The sequence below is a fragment of the Salmo trutta genome, chromosome 1 (assembly GCF_901001165.1).
Source record: "Salmo trutta chromosome 1, fSalTru1.1, whole genome shotgun sequence".
NCBI classification, from domain to species: Eukaryota; Metazoa; Chordata; class Actinopteri; order Salmoniformes; family Salmonidae; genus Salmo; species Salmo trutta.
Window position 1 is genome coordinate 7,917,733 of NC_042957.1, and position 22,135 is coordinate 7,939,867.

Genomic DNA, 22,135 nt, shown 5'->3' on the forward strand with positions numbered 1-22,135 from the left:
TACATGAGACAGACAATAGAAGGTTACAGAGGTTCAGGCTTCTACATGAGAAGGACAATAGAAGGTTACAGAGGATACTTATTGGTGACACCATCCATGTGAAACAAGCCCAGCATTTTACTGAGAACTGTTCATTAAGAATCACCATTGTATTTAATGTATTCCCTTTACCTACTGTTTTAGAGAAAGGCCAACAGAATGCTCACCTTCTTCTCCACAGTGGCGGTGGTCTCAGCGGTCAGATTCTCAGAGACGTCTCCCAGTCCAGGATCAACATGTTTTAACCCTTCCCCTTTCTTTGGCATCGGATTAATCATCTCCATTAAGATGTCCTGCTCTGCCTTGTCCGATGGTTTGATGGCCTGGTCTGTTCCGCCCGACACCGAGTCACTCACCTCCACCTTCTCTGTCTCCAACACGTCACCGTGGATACCGAACTGGGTGGGATCGGGCATATTGCCCAAGATGTCTGTCACCTTCATGTTCTTGGCTCCTTCAAATCAAATATAATTTAAAGTCCATTTAAACAAAACGTTGCAACACCCTTATTAACATCCTAAAACAATTAAACCAAAGAGATCAAACAAAAATAGAAGATATCAAGATCCCACCTTCGACGAGGCCTCCTCCGAACATGGATGACCAGATGAGGTGGAAGAATCCGAAGATGAGGCTGTAGATCCCCTTGAAGAACCCTGCAAAGAGTGTCCAGAAGAAGGAGAAGAACCCAAGGATCACCTCCTTCATGCTCAGCTTCTTGGACTTCTTGTACTGCTTCTTGAGGCTCTTGAAGGTCAGCATCTCTCTGAAGTTGGAGATCTTCTTCTTAGCGGAGACGCAGACCATGGTGAAAGCCGAGGAAGCCTCCAGCTCTCTCTCCTCTTCTTGCTCAGCCAGCTCTTCTAGAAGGTTGTGCACCTCCTCCTCTTCCTCCTCCGGGCGCTCCACCACTTCTGGCTCCGAGATCTGAGACGCTAGCTGCATCTCAAAGATGGTGTCTTCGCAGAAGTTCACAAACATCTCCATCTTCTCGCTCTCTCCACCCTCGTTGACCACGTCAAAGATGAACTGTCTCTTGGACTCTTTGACCTGTGGCTTCTCCCACTGTGTGCGGCTGGACTCGCTGATCTCAAAGTAGACCCTCTCGATGCGCTTCCCTCCACCCATGATCTCAATGCGGCCCAGGTATGGCTCAAAGTAGTTCAGCACGCTCTCGGCCGGTTCCAGGAAGGTGGCCAGACGGGGATCGTGAGGCATGTGCTCAGAGAGGTTAGTGAGCAGCACGGCTATGTTGAAGCCAATGTCTTTGGCTGGCTCGTGGAACCGCTCCACAAACTCCTCGTAGTTGAACATGTCGTTCTCATCGGCCTCGGCACAGGAGAGCAGGAACTCAATCTCCGACTGGGTGTACTGCTTCTGGTTCTCCATGGACTTCTGGAAATCTTTTTTGGAGATGACCCCCTTGTTATCAGGGTCATACTCCCTGAAGTTGTCAGAGGTGGTCAGGTCCTTGATCTTGAGGAACATGTCAAAGAACTTGAGGATCATCTCTACGTTACTGGAGGACTCCACCAGAGTGTCCACCATCTGCTTTCCAATCGTTCCATTCACCACGTTGCCTAGGAGACACCACATAGGAATAGGAATCAATGGCATTTTGCACTTACTTACTGATTTACTTAACCTCCCTAACTACTTACTTTTATTTTACTAGGTAAGTCAGTTAAGAACAAATTCTTATTTTTAATGACAGCCTAGGAACAATGGGTTTACTGCTTTGTTCAGGGGCAGAACCACAGATTTGTACTTTGTCAGCTCGGGGATTCAATCTTGCAACCTTTCGGTTACTATTCCAATGCTCTAACCACTAGGCTAACTGCCACCCCTTACTTCCTTAATTACAAACTGACTTACTTATTCATTTTCACGTATTATGTGGATACCTACAGTATGTACCATCAGTGATATGTGTAAATCATTAACTGTATGGCGTAAATATATATGTTCAAACAAATGACTGTAGCCTACCACGTCATAAATGAGTCCTATAAGTGTTAGAGTGAATATTTTTTTATTTAACTAGGCAAGTCAGTTAAGAATAAATTCTTATTTACAACAACGGCCTACCCCGGCCAAACCCGTACGACGCTGGGCCAATATGTGCAGCGCCCTATGGGACACCCAATCACGGCCGGTTGTAATACAGCCTGGAATCGAACCATGGTCTGTAGTGACGACCAGCACTGAGATGCAGTGTCTTAGACCGCTGTAGGTTCTTACCCTCCAGCAGTGACAGCATCATCACCACCATGTCCTGCTGAAGATCCATCAACTCCTTCAGCAGCTCAATCTGACACGAGTCCTAAGGGGCACCAACCGTTGGAAGAACTGCATTAATAATACAATTAGTTAAGTAAGACACTGCTGCCCATATATAGACACTGACTGCAACTCCAGGACAGCAGGGTAACTTGCAGGACGCTGGATTGGGCCAGTAGTTTACTGTTTATTTTGCTCACTTTACTGGAATGGTTGGTGCAGCACTGAGGACACCTAGTTACCTGGGACAGTTTCATCTGCATGTTGGCAAACACATGCAGGAATCCCACCACTGCATCCCACAGTCTGCTGTGGGCCAGACTCTGCTGGTTCCCAATACATGGGCCCTGGGAGGGAGAGAGGGAGGGGGGAGAGAGGAAGAGAGGGAGGTGGGAGAAAGGGAGAGAAATGAGGAGGAGGGGGAGGGAAGAAGAGAGCAAAGGGGGAGAGAGAGATTGATAGAAGGACCAAAGGGTGGGGACACAAAATAGGTTGAATGTTAATGAAAATCCCAATACCCCCCCCCAAAAAAAACATTTTAGTGCCATAAAATCAAATCCAAATATGACTATAGGCTCCATGTGAAACACTGGAAAGTCAGAAAGAGGCAGGCCTTACTTACCTGGATGTACTCAGTGAGTGAGTTAAAGATCTGCTTTGCGACAGCTAAGGCTTTGGAGAAGTTGACCTGTCCTGCCTCGTCGATAATGTCTTTCCCAGAATAATACCAGTAGAAGTCACTGATAGATTCCTACAGAGAAGGATTACTATGTCAGTGTGTTGGGGAAACCAAGTCACGTTCTATTTATAGTGTGTGTGTGTGTGTGTGTGTGTATCACCTGAAGGCGTAGCAGGTAGTCCACTGTGCTGATGATAATGTTGACTGTCAACGTGTTCCCTGTTTGTGTTCTTAGGAAGTTTTGGAAATCTGTGGCGAAGAACATATTTTGATATTGGGATAACGTGGTGTGAATGAAGCTATAACAAAACATATACTAATACTTTGTTTTACACCAATTTATGAAAGTTCTCACCTCCGTTGTGCCCCTCACAGAGCAGTTGTAAAAACCTGAAGAGATCTTTAGTGAAGTCATCATTCGTCAGCACTTTGGAACCTTCGGGATGGGACATAAGTAGGTGAAGAACTCTCTCCATAACAACAACGGCTGAATTCGCAAGCAACTAGAGTTTTCACAATAATCTCAATACATGATTTAGGTGAAAGTCCGAGTTAGGCTTTGCGGATATCCAGTTAGGATCGGCACTCTTAGACAGGCAAGTGGCTAGCACAAATACAGATACCGCACTCTTAGAAAAAAGGTGCTATGGAGAACCTAAAAGGGTTCCTCGGCTGTCCCCATAGGAGAACCCTTTGAAGAACTGTTTTGGGTTTCAGGTAGAACCCTTTCCACTGAGGTTTCTACATGGAACCCAGGGGGGGTTCTACCTAGGACCAAAAAGGGTTCTCCATTTGGGGAAAGGCAAAGAACCCTTTTGGAAACCTTTTTTTCTAAGAGTGTGGGTCTGGTTTTGTGTTGCACACAACACCCTTGCTGCATCCAAAGTGCTGATTGTGAAAAGTGAAATGAATATTGTGAAACACCAGGATATTTCAGGAAGCTGGAGGTTAGCCAAGTAACTTTCACATATAGCATATAGTATAAGAACAAGACAAGAACACAGGGAAACCGTTTTTAAGAAGATAACACAATGATGGAATGTTCTCCACTTAGAATCATCAAGCAATTCCAAGGTTCCATTCCACAGTACTTCACAATCTTGGGAATTCCAAGTATTTGAATACTGCAATCCATTTCTGGATCAGCTACATCATCCACGTGAAAGTTAAACACATACATGAAACCAGCTTTGTGAAATAGGCCCCAAGTCCAAAGCACATCAAAGCTTTGCTTTAGCTGTGGACAAGTCTACAAATCATAACCTTTTCAAAGACGTTGATAGCCTGATAGGAGTATCAGTAGCAGAATGTAGATTAGTGATGTAGAGTTAGTAACATAAAGAAAAAGTTAACAACTACCACTAATAACAGGCATTTATAAAGTAAATCTAGAATTGTACGTCTATATTTTATGCATGCATGTGCATGAATGTACCTCCCTGTAGACCAGAGCAATGAGTTAATGCTTCCAGGTCATCAGGTCAATGAGGCAGGAGAGGTGAAGGTGAGAGAGGGACGGTTATGAGCGGTTATGAGAGCATCTGAATAGTTTATTTACCCCGCTCACTGTTGACTGCCATCGATGAGTATTAATGATAGGAGAGGACAAAACAAAACACAACAAGCAGACGTAAGCAAGAGAAGACATAGAACTTCAAAAAAAGGAGAAGAAAAAAAAGTTTGAAAAGAGTGAGATGTCTCTAGGCCTCATTATGGGTGTGATGTTAAAATGAAGGTGTTTAGGGCAGAGTTATAAAGATGTATGATATTTAGTGCGTATTTAGGATATTAGTGGAAAATACTACCGTTAACCTATCAAAACTGAAAATATACAGCAGGGAGAACTGAAGGATAAAGGTGTGTTATGTGTGTGGGATGGGGTGTGTTAGGAGAAAGTGTGTGTGTGGGGTGAGGTGTGTTAAGAGAAAGTGTGTGTGTGGGGTGAGGTGTGTTAGGAGAAAGTGTGTGTGTGGGATGGGGTGTGTTAGGAGAAAGTGTGTGTGGGATGAGGTGTGTTAAGAGAAAGTGTGTGTGTGGGGTGAGGTGTGTGTGGTAATGTAGATGTGACAGAGAAGGCTTGTATCTAGCTAATGCTGCACCATGTCTTAGGTTCCCCATACTTCAGGATGGAGGAAACCCCTGCTCTCAATTTAGGAGTAAAAATACCTCTTGGAAAGCCTTTTAGTGCTCTCGCTACAGTGTGTCGTATTCGTACGTAACCTGACAACATGAGGAGTGTAGATGTGAGTGTTGAATCAGAACCTGACAACATGGGGAGTGTAGATGTGAGTGTTGAACCTGACAACATGGGGAGTGTAGATGTGAGTGTTGAACCTGACAACATGGGGAGTGTAGATGTGAGTGTTGAATCAGAACCTGACAACATGGGGAGTGTAGATGTGAGTGTTGAACCTGACAACATGGGGAGTGTAGATGTGAGTGTTGAACCTGACAACATGGGGAGTGTAGATGTGAGTGTTGAATCAGAACCTGACAACATGGGGAGTGTAGATGTGAGTGTTGAACCTGACAACATGGGGAGTGTAGATGTGAGTGTTGAACCTGACAACATGGGGAGCGTAGATGTGAGTGTTGAACCTGACAACATGGGGAGTGTAGATGTGAGTGTTGAATCAGAACCTGACAACATGGGGAGCGTAGATGTGAGTGTTGAATCAGAACCTGACAACATGGGGAGTGTAGATACGTTGATAACTACTGCACTTACTCCCACAAACTGCACTTCTGAACATCTTAGATTCCTAAACCTGATGAAACTACTGAACAGCTTAGAGTCCTAAACCTGATGAAACTACTGAACAGCTTAGAGTCCTAAACCTGATGAAACTAATGAACAGCTTAGAGTCCTAAACCTGATGAAACTACTGAACAGCTTAGATTCCTAAACCTGATGAAACATTTGTTCAGAAATGTCACTACGTCTTCATTTACAATGAACTCAATTCGTCCCATGATTAAAAGAGGTGAGTGACATTCATCCTGAATAATACATAGCAGGGTTGGGGTCAGTAACGGTTCAATTCAGGAAACATAACTATATACTTCTACACTTTTTAATTAGGATTTTGGTTTACTTTCTGAATCGAAATGGAATTGACCCCAACACTGATACATAGGCCTTCTGTACAGTATATACGGTATCATGGCACGAGGCCTTGCAGCCCTGATGACGGTTTGGACAACAGGTTAATCACATGGATCCCTGGCTCTACCACTACTACACAAGCAGTAAAAACAACGAACACCAAAAACATCAAAAATACTAGGTCAAATGCAATTTGATTTCATATTACTGTAGCTAGGGGGCATTCTTTCTGAAGATAATTTGATATTACTGTAGCTAGGGGCATTCTTTCTGAAGATAATTTGATATTACTGTAGCTAGGGGCATTCTTTCTGAAGATAATTTGATATTACTGTAGCTAGGGGCATTCTTTCTGAAGATAATTTGATATTACTGTAGCTAGGGGCATTCTTTCTGAAGATAATTTGATATTACTGTAGCTAGGGGCATTCTTTCTGAAGATAATTTGATATTACTGTAGCTAGGGGCATTCTTTCTGAAGATAATTTGATATTACTGTAGCTAGGGGGCATTCTTTCTGAAGATAATTTGATATTACTGTAGCTAGGGGGCATTCTTTCTGAAGATAATTTGATTTCATATTGCTGTAGCTAGGGGGCATTCTTTCTGAAGATAATTTGATATTACTGTAGCTAGGGGGCATTCTTTCTGAAGATAATTTGATTTCATATTGCTGTAGCTAGGGGGCATTCTTTCTGAAGATAATTTGATATTACTGTAGCTAGGGGCATTCTTTCTGAAGATAATTTGATATTACTGTAGATAGGGGGCATTCTTTCTGAAGATAATTTGATATTACTGTAGCTAGGGGCATTCTTTCTGAAGATAATTTGATATTACTGTAGCTAGGGGCATTCTTTCTGAAGATAATTTGATATTACTGTAGCTAGGGGCATTCTTTCTGAAGATAATTTGATATTACTGTAGCTAGGGGCATTCTTTCTGAAGATAATTTGATATTACTGTAGATAGGGGGCATTCTTTCTGAAGATAATTTGATATTACTGTAGCTAGGGGGCATTCTTTCTGAAGATAATTTGATATTACTGTAGCTAGGGGGCATTCTTTCTGAAGATAATTTGATTTCATATTACTGTAGCTAGGGGGCATTCTTTCTGAAGATAATTTGATATTGCTGTAGCTAGGGGGCATTCTTTCTGAAGATAATTGTATATTACTGTAGATAGGGGGCATTCTTTCTGAAGATAATTTGACACCAACATGTAAAACACGGCAGAGAGAGATAAGACAGTGTCATGCTCCAGCATTAGCCATTTGGAAGGAGGTTGGTTTTTAGCTGATCAGTAAGTGAAATCTGTGTGATTCTCTGAGTAAAGATAGCTCTTGAACCTATTGCTGAGAAGAAAAGGAGAAAAAAGAAGCTCAACATATTTTCTGCATAAAGATACTCCAAGTGTGAAACAGCAACCAAGAGAGCGAGACAGCTCTTGGAACCTACAGCTGAAGGGAAAAGGGAAAAATAAAACTACAATTGAACACTCAAATGTTAAACTACTTATTAAAGCTTGGGGTAGTGCATCAGTTGGCCATCATGTCTCTATACTTACTGGATCCTTCATCTGTCACCATCCCCAGACCTTCCGCTTTGTTCTGTCTCTCAAAGGCATTTAAGTCCAGGACACTGTAAAGGGTATGGAGATAAGACACTGTCAGAAGGTGAGTGTAGCTGGTGCATGAAGTCAGGCGCAGGAGAGCAGAATGAGTGAGCAACGTACTTTACTCAAAGGCACAAGGTAACAATACACTTGACCAACAATAAACGGTAATCAATTACGCACGGGTGTAAACAGCACTCATCGAAATACCAGCCATAACGTACCGAATGAACATAGAAACAATCACGCACAAAAACATGGCGGAAACAGAGGGTTAAATACATGAACATGTAACTGGGGAAAGAAACAAGGTGTGTAGAAAAGAAAGACAAAAACAACAGGAAAATGAAAGATGGATCGGCGATGGCTAGAAGACCGGTGACTTCGACTGCCGAACGCCACCCGAACAAGGAGAGGGACCGACTTCGTGACAGACACATTGTGAAAGAGAAATAGTACGCTAGGGATAATGAATAAGAATGACATAAACAGTGGTCGCTTCTTAATAATCAACATGCTTATCAATAAGTTACAATATTTTAATTGATCAAAAGTCTATTATCATTCCCAGGCAGTTCCCAGACGAGATCTGCCCTTTGGATTATTTGGGTGGCGTAGTCACAGTTACCTGCAGGACTGCATGAGGCCTGACAAACTCTTGAAAAAGCCTGCATCTCTTTTCTCTTTCAGATAATCCAGCATTTTCTGCAAAACAATGGAAAATAAAACTTGCGTGTTTTCATGCACAGAAACTCTTGGTAATACGTGATGATGGAATACATCTCTGGTAATGATGTGTAACATACACAGTAATACATCTCTGGTAATGTAATGTAGTCTATCTAACCTGCTGGACCAGCACGTTGCCTCCGTTGAGGATGGAGATGCCCAGTTTGAGGGTGCAGGTCACCATAGGACCTAGTCGACCTGGGGACAAAGAGGAGTAGACTGAGCACCCAAGTTGTTAGCACAGTGCTAACCACAGATAGATGGCTAGAACGAGACTTTGATTATGGTTTGCGAGATCATTCCACTGCATGTATTGGGTTCATGAGTTTGGATTAAATATTATCTGGGGGTGAACATGCTGTGTAGTACACAAGGCTCTGAAGTCACACCTGTACTGTAGATAAAGAACATCCTCACCTTTACTGGCGCTGATCATCTGTAGCACCATCTCAGCAGCCCCGCGGGCGTGGAGCCTGGCCTGCTGGTACAAGATCTTCTGTTTCTCCATCTCTTTCTCCTGTGGGCCCAAAGGGGAATGGCAGATCATATAATGGTCATATGCAATAAAAGCCAAACTGCTGTAGTCGCTGTTCATTATAAACCAGTCTCATAGTTCATACGTCGATATCTATAATCCTGAGGGGTTAAAACTCATAATCAAACAATCTTAGTGAGACATTCACACATTTCACAGGAAAGTGACAACATCAATGGTCTTACAGCTGCTGGATACAAAAGGACAAAGCTGATGTATAAAAGATACACTACTGAAAAGTTGAATGGAACATGGCTGTCACAGTGACGATGACATTTCAACCATTGGCCGGTCTTTGTCAGCTGACACCGTAGACATGGGATGTTATCAGTTGTAGCCAGTGCTGTTGATTAAAATCCTGTCTCATCTCGGTCTCATCATCCACAAGTCAGATATTTATCCAAGCTAAAGGCACAGACTGGGTTCAGACAGATTCAGACTGGGTTCAGACAGATTCAGACTGGGTTCAGACAGATTCAGACTGGGTTCAGACAGATTCAGACTAGGTTCATACTGGGTTCAGACAGATTCAGACTGGGTTCAGACAGATTCAGACAGATTGAGACTGGGTTCAGACAGATTGAGACTGGGTTCATACTGGGTTCAGACAGATTCATACTGGGTTCAGACAGATTCAGACTGGGTTCAGACAGGTTCAGACTGGGTTCAGACTAGATTCAGACAGATTCAGACTGGGTTCAGACTGGGTTCAGACTGGGTTCAGACTGGGTTCAGACAGATTCAGACTGGGTTCAGACAGATTCAGACTAGGTTCAGACTGGGTTCAGACTGTGTTCAGATAGATTTGATTAAAAAGTATCTAAGGCTTTAAGCCTGGGGGTTAGTGATACCTCAAATGTCTTCTCTTTCCCCTCTTCCTCTTCTTCCTCCTCTTCATCCTCTGCACAACTCTGAGGAGATAGAGGAGGAACATGTTAGAGCTAGGACAACTGTGCATTAACTGATTATGAACCCACTACTTCAGTCGGATTATGAAAGTATGTGTTTACACAGGTAGCCCAGTTCTGATCTTTTGCCACTAATTGAACTTTTGACCAATCAGATCAGATCTTTTGCCAATAGTTGGGCAAAAGATCAGAACTGGGCTGCCTATGTAAACGCAGCCAAAGTGTGCTCAAATTCTCAGTTGCGTACCTTTGCCATCATGTCTGCATACGCAATATATAACGGATCTTCTTCCAAGAAACTGGAGAGAATAACATATTATCCAATCATTATCATGACTTGTATCAGGTTTGTAAAGTAAAAAACACAAATAAGTTAAGATCACACAATTCTTATGTATTTAAGTAAGATTTGATAAAACACTTGTTCACTAGGTTGATTGATTAATTGATCGATTGAGTGATTGGTTGATTGACTCACTGTCAAAATAAAAGGGTAAATAAAAAAACATTGGTTGATTGCAGTGATGTAAAGTACTTAAGTTAAAATACTTTTTAAAGTACTACTTAAATAGTTTTTTGGTGTATCTGTACTTTACTATTTATATTTTTGACAACTTTTACTTTTACTTCACTACATTCCTAAAGAAAAGGATGTACTTTTCACTCCATACATTTTCCCTGACACCCAATAGTACACATTACATTTTGAATGATTACTGTAGCAGGACAGAAAATTGTCCAATTCACACACTTATCAACAGAATATCCCTGGTCATCCCTACTGCCACTGATCTGGTGGACTCACTAAACACAAATGCTCTGTTTGTAAATGATGTATGAGTGTTGGAGTGTGACCCTGGCTATCCGTAAATAAATAAAAAACAAGAAAATTCTGTAGTAATTGTAAATTTTATTCATACTTTTACTTTTACTTTTCATAAGTATATTTAATCAACTACATTTACTTTTGATACTTAAGTATATTTAAAACCAAATACTTTAAAACTTTTACTGTAGTAGTATTTTACTGGCTCACTGTCACTTTTACTTAAGTCATTTTCTACTAAGGTATCTTTACTTTTACTCAGCATGAGTATTGGGTTCTTTTTACACCACTGGTTGATTGGTCATTCCCTCCTACCTTCTCTCTGTGAGGGCGTTGTGGCTGAAGTGAAGGATAAGCTGATGAAGAGGGTCTGGCTGAATCTCAACCTCCTCCTCTTCCTCCTCCTCCACGATCTTCATTGGGGTTTTCTACACAGACAATCCACAAGAGACAGGGGTTAGCTCTGTTCTGAACCTGGCCTTTCCACTAGAGACTACACCCTGCTGGTTAAATACAGGGGTTAGCTCTGTTCTGAACCTGGCCTTTCCATTAGAGACTACACCCTGCTGGTTAAATACAGGGGTTAGCTCTGTTCTGAACCTGGCCTTTCCATTAGAGACTACACCCTGCTGGTTAAATACAGAGGTTAGCTCTGTTCTGAACCTGGCCTTTCCACTAGAGACTACACCCTGCTGGTTAAATACAGAGGTTAGCTCTGTTCTGAACCTGGCCTTTCCACTAGAGACTATACCCTGCTGGTTAAATACAGAGGTTAGCTCTGTTCTGAACCTAGCCTTTCCATTAGAGACTACACCCTGCTGGTTAAATACAGGGGTTAGCTCTGTTCTGAACCTGGCCTTTCCATTAGAGACTACACCCTGCTGGTTAAATACAGGGGTTAGCTCTGTTCTGAACCTGGCCTTTCCATTAGAGACTACACCCTGCTGGTTAAATACAGGGGTTAGCTCTGTTCTGAACCTGGCCTTTCCACTAGAGACTACACCCTGCTGGTTAAATACAGGGGTTAGCTCTGTTCTGAACCTGGCCTTTCCATTAGAGACTACACCCTGCTGGTTAAATACAGGGGTTAGCTCTGTTCTGAACCTGGCCTTTCCATTAGAGACTACACCCTGCTGGTTAAATACAGGGGTTAGCTCTGTTCTGAACCTGGCCTTTCCACTAGAGACTACACCCTGCTGGTTAAATACAGGGGTTAGCTCTGTTCTGAACCTGGCCTTTCCATTAGAGACTACACCCTGCTGGCTAAATACAGGGGTTAGCTCTGTTCTGAACCTGGCCTTTCCATTAGAGACTACACCCTGCTGGTTAAATACAGGGGTTAGCTCTGTTCTGAACCTGGCCTTTCCATTAGAGACTACACCCTGCTGGTTAAATACAGGGGTTAGCTCTGTTCTGAACCTGGCCTTTCCATTAGAGACTACACCCTGCTGGTTAAATACAGGGGTTAGCTCTGTTCTGAACCTGGCCTTTCCACTAGAGACTACACCCTGCTGGTTAAATACAGGGGTTAGCTCTGTTCTGAACCTGGCCTTTCCATTAGAGACTACACCCTGCTGGTTAAATACAGGGGTTAGCTCTGTTCTGAACCTGGCCTTTCCATTAGAGACTACACCCTGCTGGTTAAATACAGGGGTTAGCTCTGTTCTGAACCTGGCCTTTCCATTAGAGACTACACCCTGCTGGCTAAATACAGGGGTTAGCTCTGTTCTGAACCTGGCCTTTCCATTAGAGACTACACCCTGCTGGTTAAATACAGGGGTTAGCTCTGTTCTGAACCTGGCCTTTCCATTAGAGACTACACCCTGCTGGTTAAATACAGGGGTTAGCTCTGTTCTGAACCTGGCCTTTCCACTAGAGACTACACCCTGCTGGTTAAATACAGGGGTTAGCTCTGTTCTGAACCTGGCCTTTCCATTAGAGACTACACCCTGCTGGTTAAATACAGGGGTTAGCTCTGTTCTGAACCTGGCCTTTCCATTAGAGACTACACCCTGCTGGTTAAATACAGGGGTTAGCTCTGTTCTGAACCTGGCCTTTCCATTAGAGACTACACCCTGCTGGCTAAATACAGGGGTTAGCTCTGTTCTGAACCTGGCCTTTCCATTAGAGACTACACCCTGCTGGTTAAATACAGGGGTTAGCTCTGTTCTGAACCTGGCCTTTCCATTAGAGACTACACCCTGCTGGTTAAATACAGGGGTTAGCTCTGTTCTGAACCTGGCCTTTCCATTAGAGACTACACCCTGCTGGTTAAATACAGGGGTTAGCTCTGTTCTGAACCTGGCCTTTCCATTAGAGACTACACCCTGCTGGTTAAATACAGGGGTTAGCTCTGTTCTGAACCTGGCCTTTCCATTAGAGACTACACCCTGCTGGTTAAATACAGGGGTTAGCTCTGTTCTGAACCTGGCCTTTCCATTAGAGACTACACCCTGCTGGTTAAATACAGGGGTTAGCTCTGTTCTGAACCTGGCCTTTCCATTAGAGACTACACCCTGCTGGTTAAATACAGGGGTTAGCTCTGTTCTGAACCTGGCCTTTCCATTAGAGACTACACCCTGCTGGTTAAATACAGGGGTTAGCTCTGTTCTGAACCTGGCCTTTCCATTAGAGACTACACCCTGCTGGCTAAATACAGGGGTTAGCTCTGTTCTGAACCTGGCCTTCCCACTAGAGACTACACCCTGCTGGCTAAATACAGAGGTTAGCTCTGTTCTGAACCTGGCCTTTCCATTAGAGACTACACCCTGCTGGTTAAATACAGGGGTTAGCTCTGTTCTGAACCTGGCCTTTCCATTAGAGACTACACCCTGCTGGTTAAATACAGGGGTTAGCTCTGTTCTGAACCTGGCCTTTCCATTAGAGACTACACCCTGCTGGTTAAATACAGGGGTTAGCTCTGTTCTGAACCTGGCCTTTCCATTAGAGACTACACCCTGCTGGTTAAATACAGGGGTTAGCTCTGTTCTGAACCTGGCCTTCCCACTAGAGACTACACCCTGCTGGCTAAATACAGAGGTTAGCTCTGTTCTGAACCTGGCCTTTCCATTAGAGACTACACCCTGCTGGTTAAATACAGGGGTTAGCTCTGTTCTGAACCTGGCCTTTCCACTAGAGACTACACCCTGCTGGTTAAATACAGGGGTTAGCTCTGTTCTGAACCTGGCCTTTCCACTAGAGACTACACCCTGCTGGTTAAACCATGTTATTTACTCACCACCCAACATCGATCACATTATCACATTAGTTATTCAGCATAGCTTCAAGCCATTACCTTTTGGACGACGTCCAACGTTTCTGAACTCTGAGTCAGAGAGGTTGGCTAATGGGTTGTTTAACACGCCATGCATGATCATGCCCATTATAGTCACACTGTTTATGGAACAACCCATGTTTATGGAACAACCCATGTTTATGGAACAACCCATGCTGGCATGCTCAGATGTGGGCTGCAAGGGTGGTAGTGATGCAGGATCAGGATTTTACTGATGATTGTATCCATGAGAAGGACAGGATAGGGACACTGTCAAATGAATGGACCAGAGCATTGTTCAGTAGGGCACACCGTAGGAAAACTTTTTGAAAACAAAACTGTGTTCTAAGTCCAGGGAATTCCTCTCCTTTTCACTCAGTTTCAAAATGTTGTCTTCCTACTGATCAAGACCCATCATTGAAAAAGCTGTATCTGTATCTGTGTGTTAGAGATGTCAACGATGAGTATAATGTCAAAATATGTTTGTTACTCACCAAATATGTACTTCCAAGAAATGTCTAAATTAAAACTGTACAAGCAATCTAACATATGCCTGTTTGGCAGCTAAAATGTATTGAGTTGGTGTAGACTTCCGAACCGTACAGCATGACAGTCATAAGTGATTTACATTGGAAGTGACGAACAGGCCTTTTTTTCCCGATTGCTTTTACATTGTCATTTAGACCTTTTTTGGAAGCACATACCGGCCGTAACGGGAGTAAATGAAGATAGTCGCTCAGCGAAACTCCATATTTGGTGAGTAACGAATGTATTTTGACATTATAAAGCTTGCAGAGCTGTCTAATGGGAGTTTGAATCGGAGATTCCTGGGAGTTAAAGAGGAGACCCGTCATACTCACCGTCGACATCTACAGATACTGGGCCAGCAGACTACTATGGTCCAACAGATACTGTACTACTAAATGCAGTGTGTGAACAATGATGATGATGATGATGATGTGGTATTACATCGTTGCCTGCTCTTGTACATTCTTCCCCCTTATCATGTTTTATGACATTATGCAGTACTGTATAAATATGTCTATCTTCCTTACAGATGTACAACTATATATTTACAGTGAGATCAATGCATTTTCGATACTTGTCACAATACTGTATGAATCCAGACTGAGATGTGCTCGAGCATGCTACCCGAAGACTTCACTTGATCACTTCAACATCAATCACTACAGACTTACAGTTACAGCAGAGACCGTACCGTACAACATCTAAATGGTTGGGTCGACGTCAGACATCAAACACTTAACACCTAATGAGGGCTTTAGCTGCCCCTCTTACCACAGTAGTAGTAGTAGTAGTGGTGAGATAGCCCATGCCGTAGCCTGTTTTTCTAGCCACGTGCTTTGCTGCGGAGACAGAGCCATTGCTGCCACTGAGTCTCCTGAGGTTGAGCCTGTCATGTCTGTCAAGGCTCTGCCGGTAGCGAGCCACAAAGCTAGAGAGAGCGCGGGGGCCTCGGGAACCTCTGGGGGCCCAAGGCGAGGTCCCCATACCCAGGCGGACCGGGAAGCGATCCCGATCCCGAAGTTTGACGGCGGGCATCGTGCTCAAGAGGCAGTCGGCGGAGAGGGCTGGTAGGGGTGCGGTGCCAACACAGGGCACAGGGGGCAAGGCTGAGGCTAGGGCTGAGGTGGTGGCAGACACCACCGCAACATGCCCAGTACTTACTGCTAGGTCCTGCACTAGCCTCTCCTCAAAGGAGTACTCCTCTGTCTCTATCCATAGTCTCACATAGCCCAACACGAAGAGATTAATAGAACGATGCCTAGGGAAGGAGGGAGGAGAGGAGAGGGAGAAGGGGAGTGGAAGATGGGAGAATGAGATTAAGGTGTGTCCAAGTAGATTTTGGAAGAGGGAGGAGTAAGGAGGGAGAGATGTGAGGGTGTAACAGGAAGGAAGAGCATTCCAGGGTGGTGATTGGTCGATATGGGAGCTGGCTCTTCTGACTGGTCATCCTTGATGGCTTAATTAGCATACAGAAACTGGCTGAGGAGGTCGTTAAAATTATATCTAAAAACACTGAACACTGTATTCAAATATTATTTCAGTTAATAAATGATACATAAAGCTAAAAAAAATGATTCATAATGTTACTCAAATCACATGAGACAAAACATTACATGATTCTAAGACATAACGACAATGATAATCTTTATGTAAACAAGCAAAATGCTTCCTGGATTGCTCATTGATTGACCACTGATTGGTTGTTAGCTGAGGCTGACCAATCAGAATCAACAGTGCAGTAAACTGGAGGTAGGTTGTGGTAGGTGCAGTAGGTAGGTGGTGTTGACTGTTCGGTCAGCCCATAGTCTGGAGGATAAGATGGAGAGGGGAGAGATGAAGCATTCACCTAGCCTGGGTGCCAGTCTGTTTGCCATGACAATTCCACTAGGAGTTGGCAAGAGAACAGCAACAGACTGACACTCAGGCTAGCATTCAGCCTGGACGTCTCACATTACCGTTAGTACGGAGAACAGGTGGTCAAAATTTGATTCAGCGAACGCCTTTTCCAGCCAAACGTACCGATAGCCGTTCAGGAAGTAATTGTTAATTTTGTATCTGAGGAAAAAGGTGTTGTAGGTGGTGTGCAACAGAGAGAAATAACAGAGAGGAAGGACAAGGTTAGGGATGTGGAGAGGGAGATAGAGTGTGGATACACTAGTATGCATGCCACCAACTTCACCGAGAGATAACAGAGATACAGGACTGGAACGTCACGTTTGATTTGATGGAGACAATAACACCATGTATGACGACTGAGGACTTTTTTCTGGGGATAGTTGTCACAGTTACAAAGTCTCAAACTCATATTCCTTTTACGTATCTCATTTAGTTGACAGAGACAATTTAGGCCTCCAGTTTTTCCATCAGTGTACCTCTAATTGTCATGAGTAGTATGTAAGTGGGATAGAAGCCTGTCTTACCTGGGGAGGTTGTAGAGAGGAGCCATGCGGAAGCAGGCCACCACGGCACGTTTACGCTGTTTGGACAGCAACTTCTGGAACACACACTTCTTCATCCTCAGAGGCTGCTCCACCTAGAGGGCAAAACATTACGTCTCAAAACATTACGTCTTAAAACATTACGTCTTAAAACATTACGTCTTAAAACATTACGTCTCAAAACATTACGTCTCAAAACATTACGTCTCAAAACATTACGTCTTAAAACATTACGTCTTAAAACATTACGTCTCAAAACATTACGTCTCAAAACATTACGTCTCACAACATTACGTCTCACAACATTACGTCTTACGGACATTACGTCTTAAAACATTACGTCTCAAAACATTACGTCTCAAAACATTATGTCTTAAAACATTACGTCTTAAAACATTACGTCTCAAAATATTACGTCTCAAAACATTACGTCTCAAAACATTACGTCTCACAACATTACGTCTCAAAACATTACGTCTTAAAACATTACGTCTCAAAACATTACGTCTTAAAACATTACGTCTCAAAACATTACGTCTGAAAACATTACGTCTCACAACATTACGTCTTACGGACATTACGTCTTAAAACATTACGTCTCAAAACATTACGTCTCAAAACATTACGTCTTAAAACATTACGTCTTAAAACATTACGTCTCAAAATATTACGTCTTAAAACATTACGTCTCAAAACATTACGTCTCACAACATTACGTCTCAAAACATTACGTCTTAAAACATTACGTCTCAAAACATTACGTCTTAAAACATTACGTCTCAAAACATTATGTCTTAAAACATTACGTCTTAAAACATTACGTCTTAAAACATTACGTCTCAAAACATTACGTCTCAAAACATTACGTCTTAAAACATTACGTCTCAAAACATTACGTCTTAAAACATTACGTCTCAAAACATTATGTCTTAAAACATTACGTCTTAAAACATTACGTCTTAAAACATTACGTCTCAAAACATTACGTCTCACAACATTACGTCTCACAACATTACGTCTCAAAACATTACGTCTCACAACATTACGTCTCACAACATTACGTCTCAAAACATTACGTCTCAAAACATTACGTCTCAAAACATTACGTCTTAAAACATTACGTCTCAAAACATTACGTCTTAAAACATTACGTCTCAAAACATTACGTCTCAAAACATTACGTCTCAAAACATTACGTCTCAAAACATTACGTCTTAAAACATTACGTCTCAAAACATTACGTCTCACAACATTACGTCTCAAAACATTACGTCTCAAAACATTACGTCTTAAAACATTACGTCTTAAAACATTACGTCTTATGGACATTACGTCTTATGGACATTACGTCTTATGGACATTACGTCTTATGGACATTACGTCTTAAAACATTACGTCTTAAAACATTACGTCTTAAAACATTACGTCTTAAAACATTACGTCTTAAAACATTACGTCTCAAAACATTACGTCTTAAAACATTACGTCTCAAAACATTACGTCTTAAAACATTACGTCTTAAAACATTACGTCTTAAAACATTACGTCTTAAATCATTACTTCTTACAGAAAGATTTGCTTCTGTGGATGTAAATTCCTCAGACAGAATCTAAGGTAAATTTCGGTGTTCCTCAATGCTTAGTTCCCGGACCACTATTGTTTCATCACATTTGGTGTTTGCTCAGAAACAGTGTCACACGTCAACAGCTAGCTGAAGGACACACAACTGTACATTTCATTGAAACATGATGAAGCTCCACAATCTGTCTGCAATCCACCATTTGATTGTTATAATTCACACTTTGACTGTTATAATCCACACTTTGATTGCTATAAATCCACACTTTGATTGCTATAAATTGTATTACTAAATCCTTATTCTGTACTTTGTATTTGATGCTGTGTTTGTAAACAGGGCACCCTTGTAAAAGAGACGTACGTCTCAGTGTGAAAATCATGTAATCATGTAGTAAACAACAGACGTTATAGAATGGTAACTGTTGACTGTAGGGTACCTGCTCCAGGTGGAAGACTGCAGCGGAGATGCTTTGTATTCTGTCCACAGTTTGTTCTGGGTCTGCATGTTCCTCACTCCCCACCACCACTACATCCTTATACAGGTTCATCTGCCACTGCACTGCCAGGTCATCAGACTTTAAAAACACACGCGCACACACATTCAGCGTTAGACATGTTATAATTTGTCCATTTATAATGTTAAATTATTTCAACATAAGAACAACAACATATGTTTTTTTCAGTTGGTGTCACTGAAACTACGTCAATATTTTTTACTACAAGCGCTGCTGCATCTGAGTGTCCTGGTCTGCTGAATACATGTGAAGGAGTAATGCAGAGGTTACAGACCACACTTTCCTGGGCCACAGAGAAATGACCAGGGGAGTGTGTGGAATAACAGATCATTTTACATTTCCCAAGCCTACCTTGTCCTGAAGATGTAGGTTCTCACGCAAGTGATCCTTCACCTCATCGTCTGTGTCTTTCTGTTGGAGGGAAACAGGATGGAGTGAGAAATTACTCTCAGTGAGAGAGTGGGTTAAAAACAATCCAAAATGGCTGGGGATAGTCCTGGATATCTGTGAATACAAACGTAGCGTGATCACACATCAATACGCTACTTCACATGATCATTGAAGACTTTAGGAATATGATAGTACTGTAACTCACCAGACTGTATCTTATCTTGACCAGTGAGATGAGCTCCTGGTCTCCAGGGTTAGAGGGATAATGTAGTATAACTCACCAGACTGTATCTTATCTTGGCCAGTGAGATGAGCTCCTGGTCTCCAGGGTTAGAGGGATAATGTAGTATAACTCACCAGACTGTATCTTATCTTGGCCAGTGAGATGAGCTCCTGGTCTCCAGGGTTAGAGGGATAATGTAGTATAACTCACCAGACTGTATCTTATCTTGGCCAGTGAGATGAGCTCCTGGTCTCCAGGGTTAGAGGGATAATGTAGTATAACTCACCAGACTGTATCTTATCTTGACCAGTGAGATGAGCTCCTGGTCTCCAGGGTTAGAGGGATAATGTAGTATAACTCACCAGACTGTATCTTATCTTGGCCAGTGAGATGAGCTCCTGGTCTCCAGGGTTAGAGGGATAATGTAGTATAACTCACCAGACTGTATCTTATCTTGGCCAGTGAGATGAGCTCCTGGTCTCCAGGGTTAGAGGGATAATGTAGTATAACTCACCAGACTGTATCTTATCTTGGCCAGTGAGATGAGCTCCTGGTCTCCTGGGGTGCACATGTTGAGTCCGATGGGCAGCATCTTCTTCAGTGCGGCTACGATCAGAGAGGTCTGGACAGAGTATAACTCTCCACGCCGCTTCTTGTGCTTCCTATCCTGGTCACCACCTGACTGCGGAGAGACAGACAGGGAGAGAGAGAATACTCAGTTTTTCAGAAATCCTGGTTGGAAGATTTCTGGAATTGTGAGGGAATAAGCAGGTATATCTGGAAGCCTCCACCAGGATTTCCAGAAAACCCCAGGGAGAGCGCTTCTGCGAATGTCTTTCTTTACTCATTACTGGCTAAACTAACTCCTGCTCCGGCCTTACCTTGGACATCTTGGTCTTATGTTCCCCAGTCAAGAAAGACAGGTTGTTGATTTCATTCTGAACTACAAAGTTCTGCTCTTCCCTTTTGAAGTTCTGTTGACGGGTCAGTAAAGAAGGAAATAAACAAGAAGAATCTTCAAACAGAACTTGAAAATAAATGGACATACTGTATGTAGTATTCCAATGTGAAAAGTCTTACGTGTGATTTGCACCACAGAATGAAGATCTCCGCCACCATAGTGAAGAGCTCGTTGGACTGAGCATCAGGCCTCTTCAACCATCTGGACCTGGTGGGAGTTTGACAGATGTTTTCATGAGAAGTGGACTAAAGAAGAGGCGTGGCCATAGTAACCATCTGTTGTGATATGTAGCCTAGATCCCAAGATATGCATTGGGAGAATCTGCAGGTAGCAATCCCAAATAAGAAAGATTGGAACCATGTTATCTCACTATGATCTCCTGAAATAAATAAAGGACAAATAAAAATCAAATACATCTAATTCCATACAAGTACAGTACACGGTGTCATTCTAAATGAATTCAGTGAACATTTTGTCAAGGCCTGCAGATTTCCCAGAACCTAAACAACAGATGTGTGTGTTGGAAAGGCTGGCTGGGTTGTACTACCTGTTGTTGTCCACGTAGCGGATGAGCATTGGGTAGAAGGCGTACAGGTCTCTACAGAGGACAGCAAACTCATCCAGAACGAGAAGCTCAGCTTCCTGAGTGTCTCCTTTAATGTCAGCCTTCAGCAGCTCCTCCTCTGCCACCACCTGGGTTATAATATAGTAATAACACAGTTATAACACCTAATAACATAGTTAACACCTTTACAACATAGTAATAACAGAAGCTCGGTTTCCTGAGTGTCTCCTTTAATGTCAGACTTCAGCGGCTCCTCCTCTATCGCCCCCTGGGGTCAGGGAATTACAAAATCACTCAAGTGTTTTCCTTAATGGCCGTGCGCTAGCCTTGCTGTACTGCCAAGTCTTGTCATTGTCACGCCGAACAATAACATAGGAGTTGGCAGGTTCGCATTGGGATTCAAGCTAGTTGTGTGATTGATTCTTGTGCATGATTCATAGAAAATTAAAACAAACAAATGGACAGCAGTCCAAAGAATATGTTTCAATTCCTCTTATCTCACCTTGACTGTCTTTTTCCTGAGTTTCTCCAGAGTGGGCAGGAAGTGACTCTTCAGGAGGTCCGCTGCAGCCTTACAGATGATTGGCTGGGAGTAGACTGCAATGATACAGATAAAACCAATCAGATTTTGTCTCACTGAGGAGTTGTTACACTACACTCCCAAAAAGTTGAATTTCACTTTGATTAAAAGAGTTCGGCTGGCAATGCTACGACCACAGCTTTGTGTTTATTATTCACCATTCATCACAATGCCCACCAAACATGACCAACTAGGTTCAAACTCGGGTTTCCTGCATGCAATGAGACTGTATTAGCCCATTGAGCAAAAGCCTACCCACTGGGCACAGACATCAATTCAACATCTATTCCACGTTGGTTCAACGTAATCACATTGAAATGACATGGAAACAACGTTGATTCTACCAGTGTTTGCCCAGTGGGTAG

At 42.7% G+C, this 22,135-nt stretch overlaps 1 protein-coding gene across 3 annotated transcripts in view; it reads right to left on the reverse strand.

Moving 5' to 3' along the window:
- Positions 1-22,135, reverse strand: part of ryr3 (ryanodine receptor 3) — a 242,265-nt gene that overhangs the window by 23,187 nt on the left and 196,943 nt on the right. For 2 of the 3 annotated variants that reach the window (XM_029704286.1, XM_029704198.1), the window contains 24 exons: positions 21,693-21,787; positions 21,173-21,318; positions 20,745-20,832; positions 20,546-20,638; positions 20,179-20,346; positions 19,403-19,462; positions 18,974-19,111; positions 16,941-17,053; positions 15,682-15,778; positions 11,034-11,146; positions 10,140-10,191; positions 9,836-9,895; positions 8,867-8,966; positions 8,568-8,647; positions 8,349-8,425; positions 7,673-7,746; positions 4,557-4,571; positions 3,354-3,434; positions 3,159-3,247; positions 2,942-3,070; positions 2,562-2,666; positions 2,281-2,362; positions 612-1,619; positions 207-493 (listed from right to left, as the gene is read on the reverse strand). In XM_029704286.1, coding sequence (XP_029560146.1) covers positions 207-493; positions 612-1,619; positions 2,281-2,362; positions 2,562-2,666; positions 2,942-3,070; positions 3,159-3,247; positions 3,354-3,434; positions 4,557-4,571; positions 7,673-7,746; positions 8,349-8,425; positions 8,568-8,647; positions 8,867-8,966; positions 9,836-9,895; positions 10,140-10,191; positions 11,034-11,146; positions 15,682-15,778; positions 16,941-17,053; positions 18,974-19,111; positions 19,403-19,462; positions 20,179-20,346; positions 20,546-20,638; positions 20,745-20,832; positions 21,173-21,318; positions 21,693-21,787 — 3,350 coding nt within the window. The remainder of the gene's footprint in view (positions 1-206; positions 494-611; positions 1,620-2,280; positions 2,363-2,561; positions 2,667-2,941; positions 3,071-3,158; positions 3,248-3,353; positions 3,435-4,556; positions 4,572-7,672; positions 7,747-8,348; positions 8,426-8,567; positions 8,648-8,866; positions 8,967-9,835; positions 9,896-10,139; positions 10,192-11,033; positions 11,147-15,681; positions 15,779-16,940; positions 17,054-18,973; positions 19,112-19,402; positions 19,463-20,178; positions 20,347-20,545; positions 20,639-20,744; positions 20,833-21,172; positions 21,319-21,692; positions 21,788-22,135) is intronic. The other variant, XM_029704372.1, reaches the window with a different exon arrangement.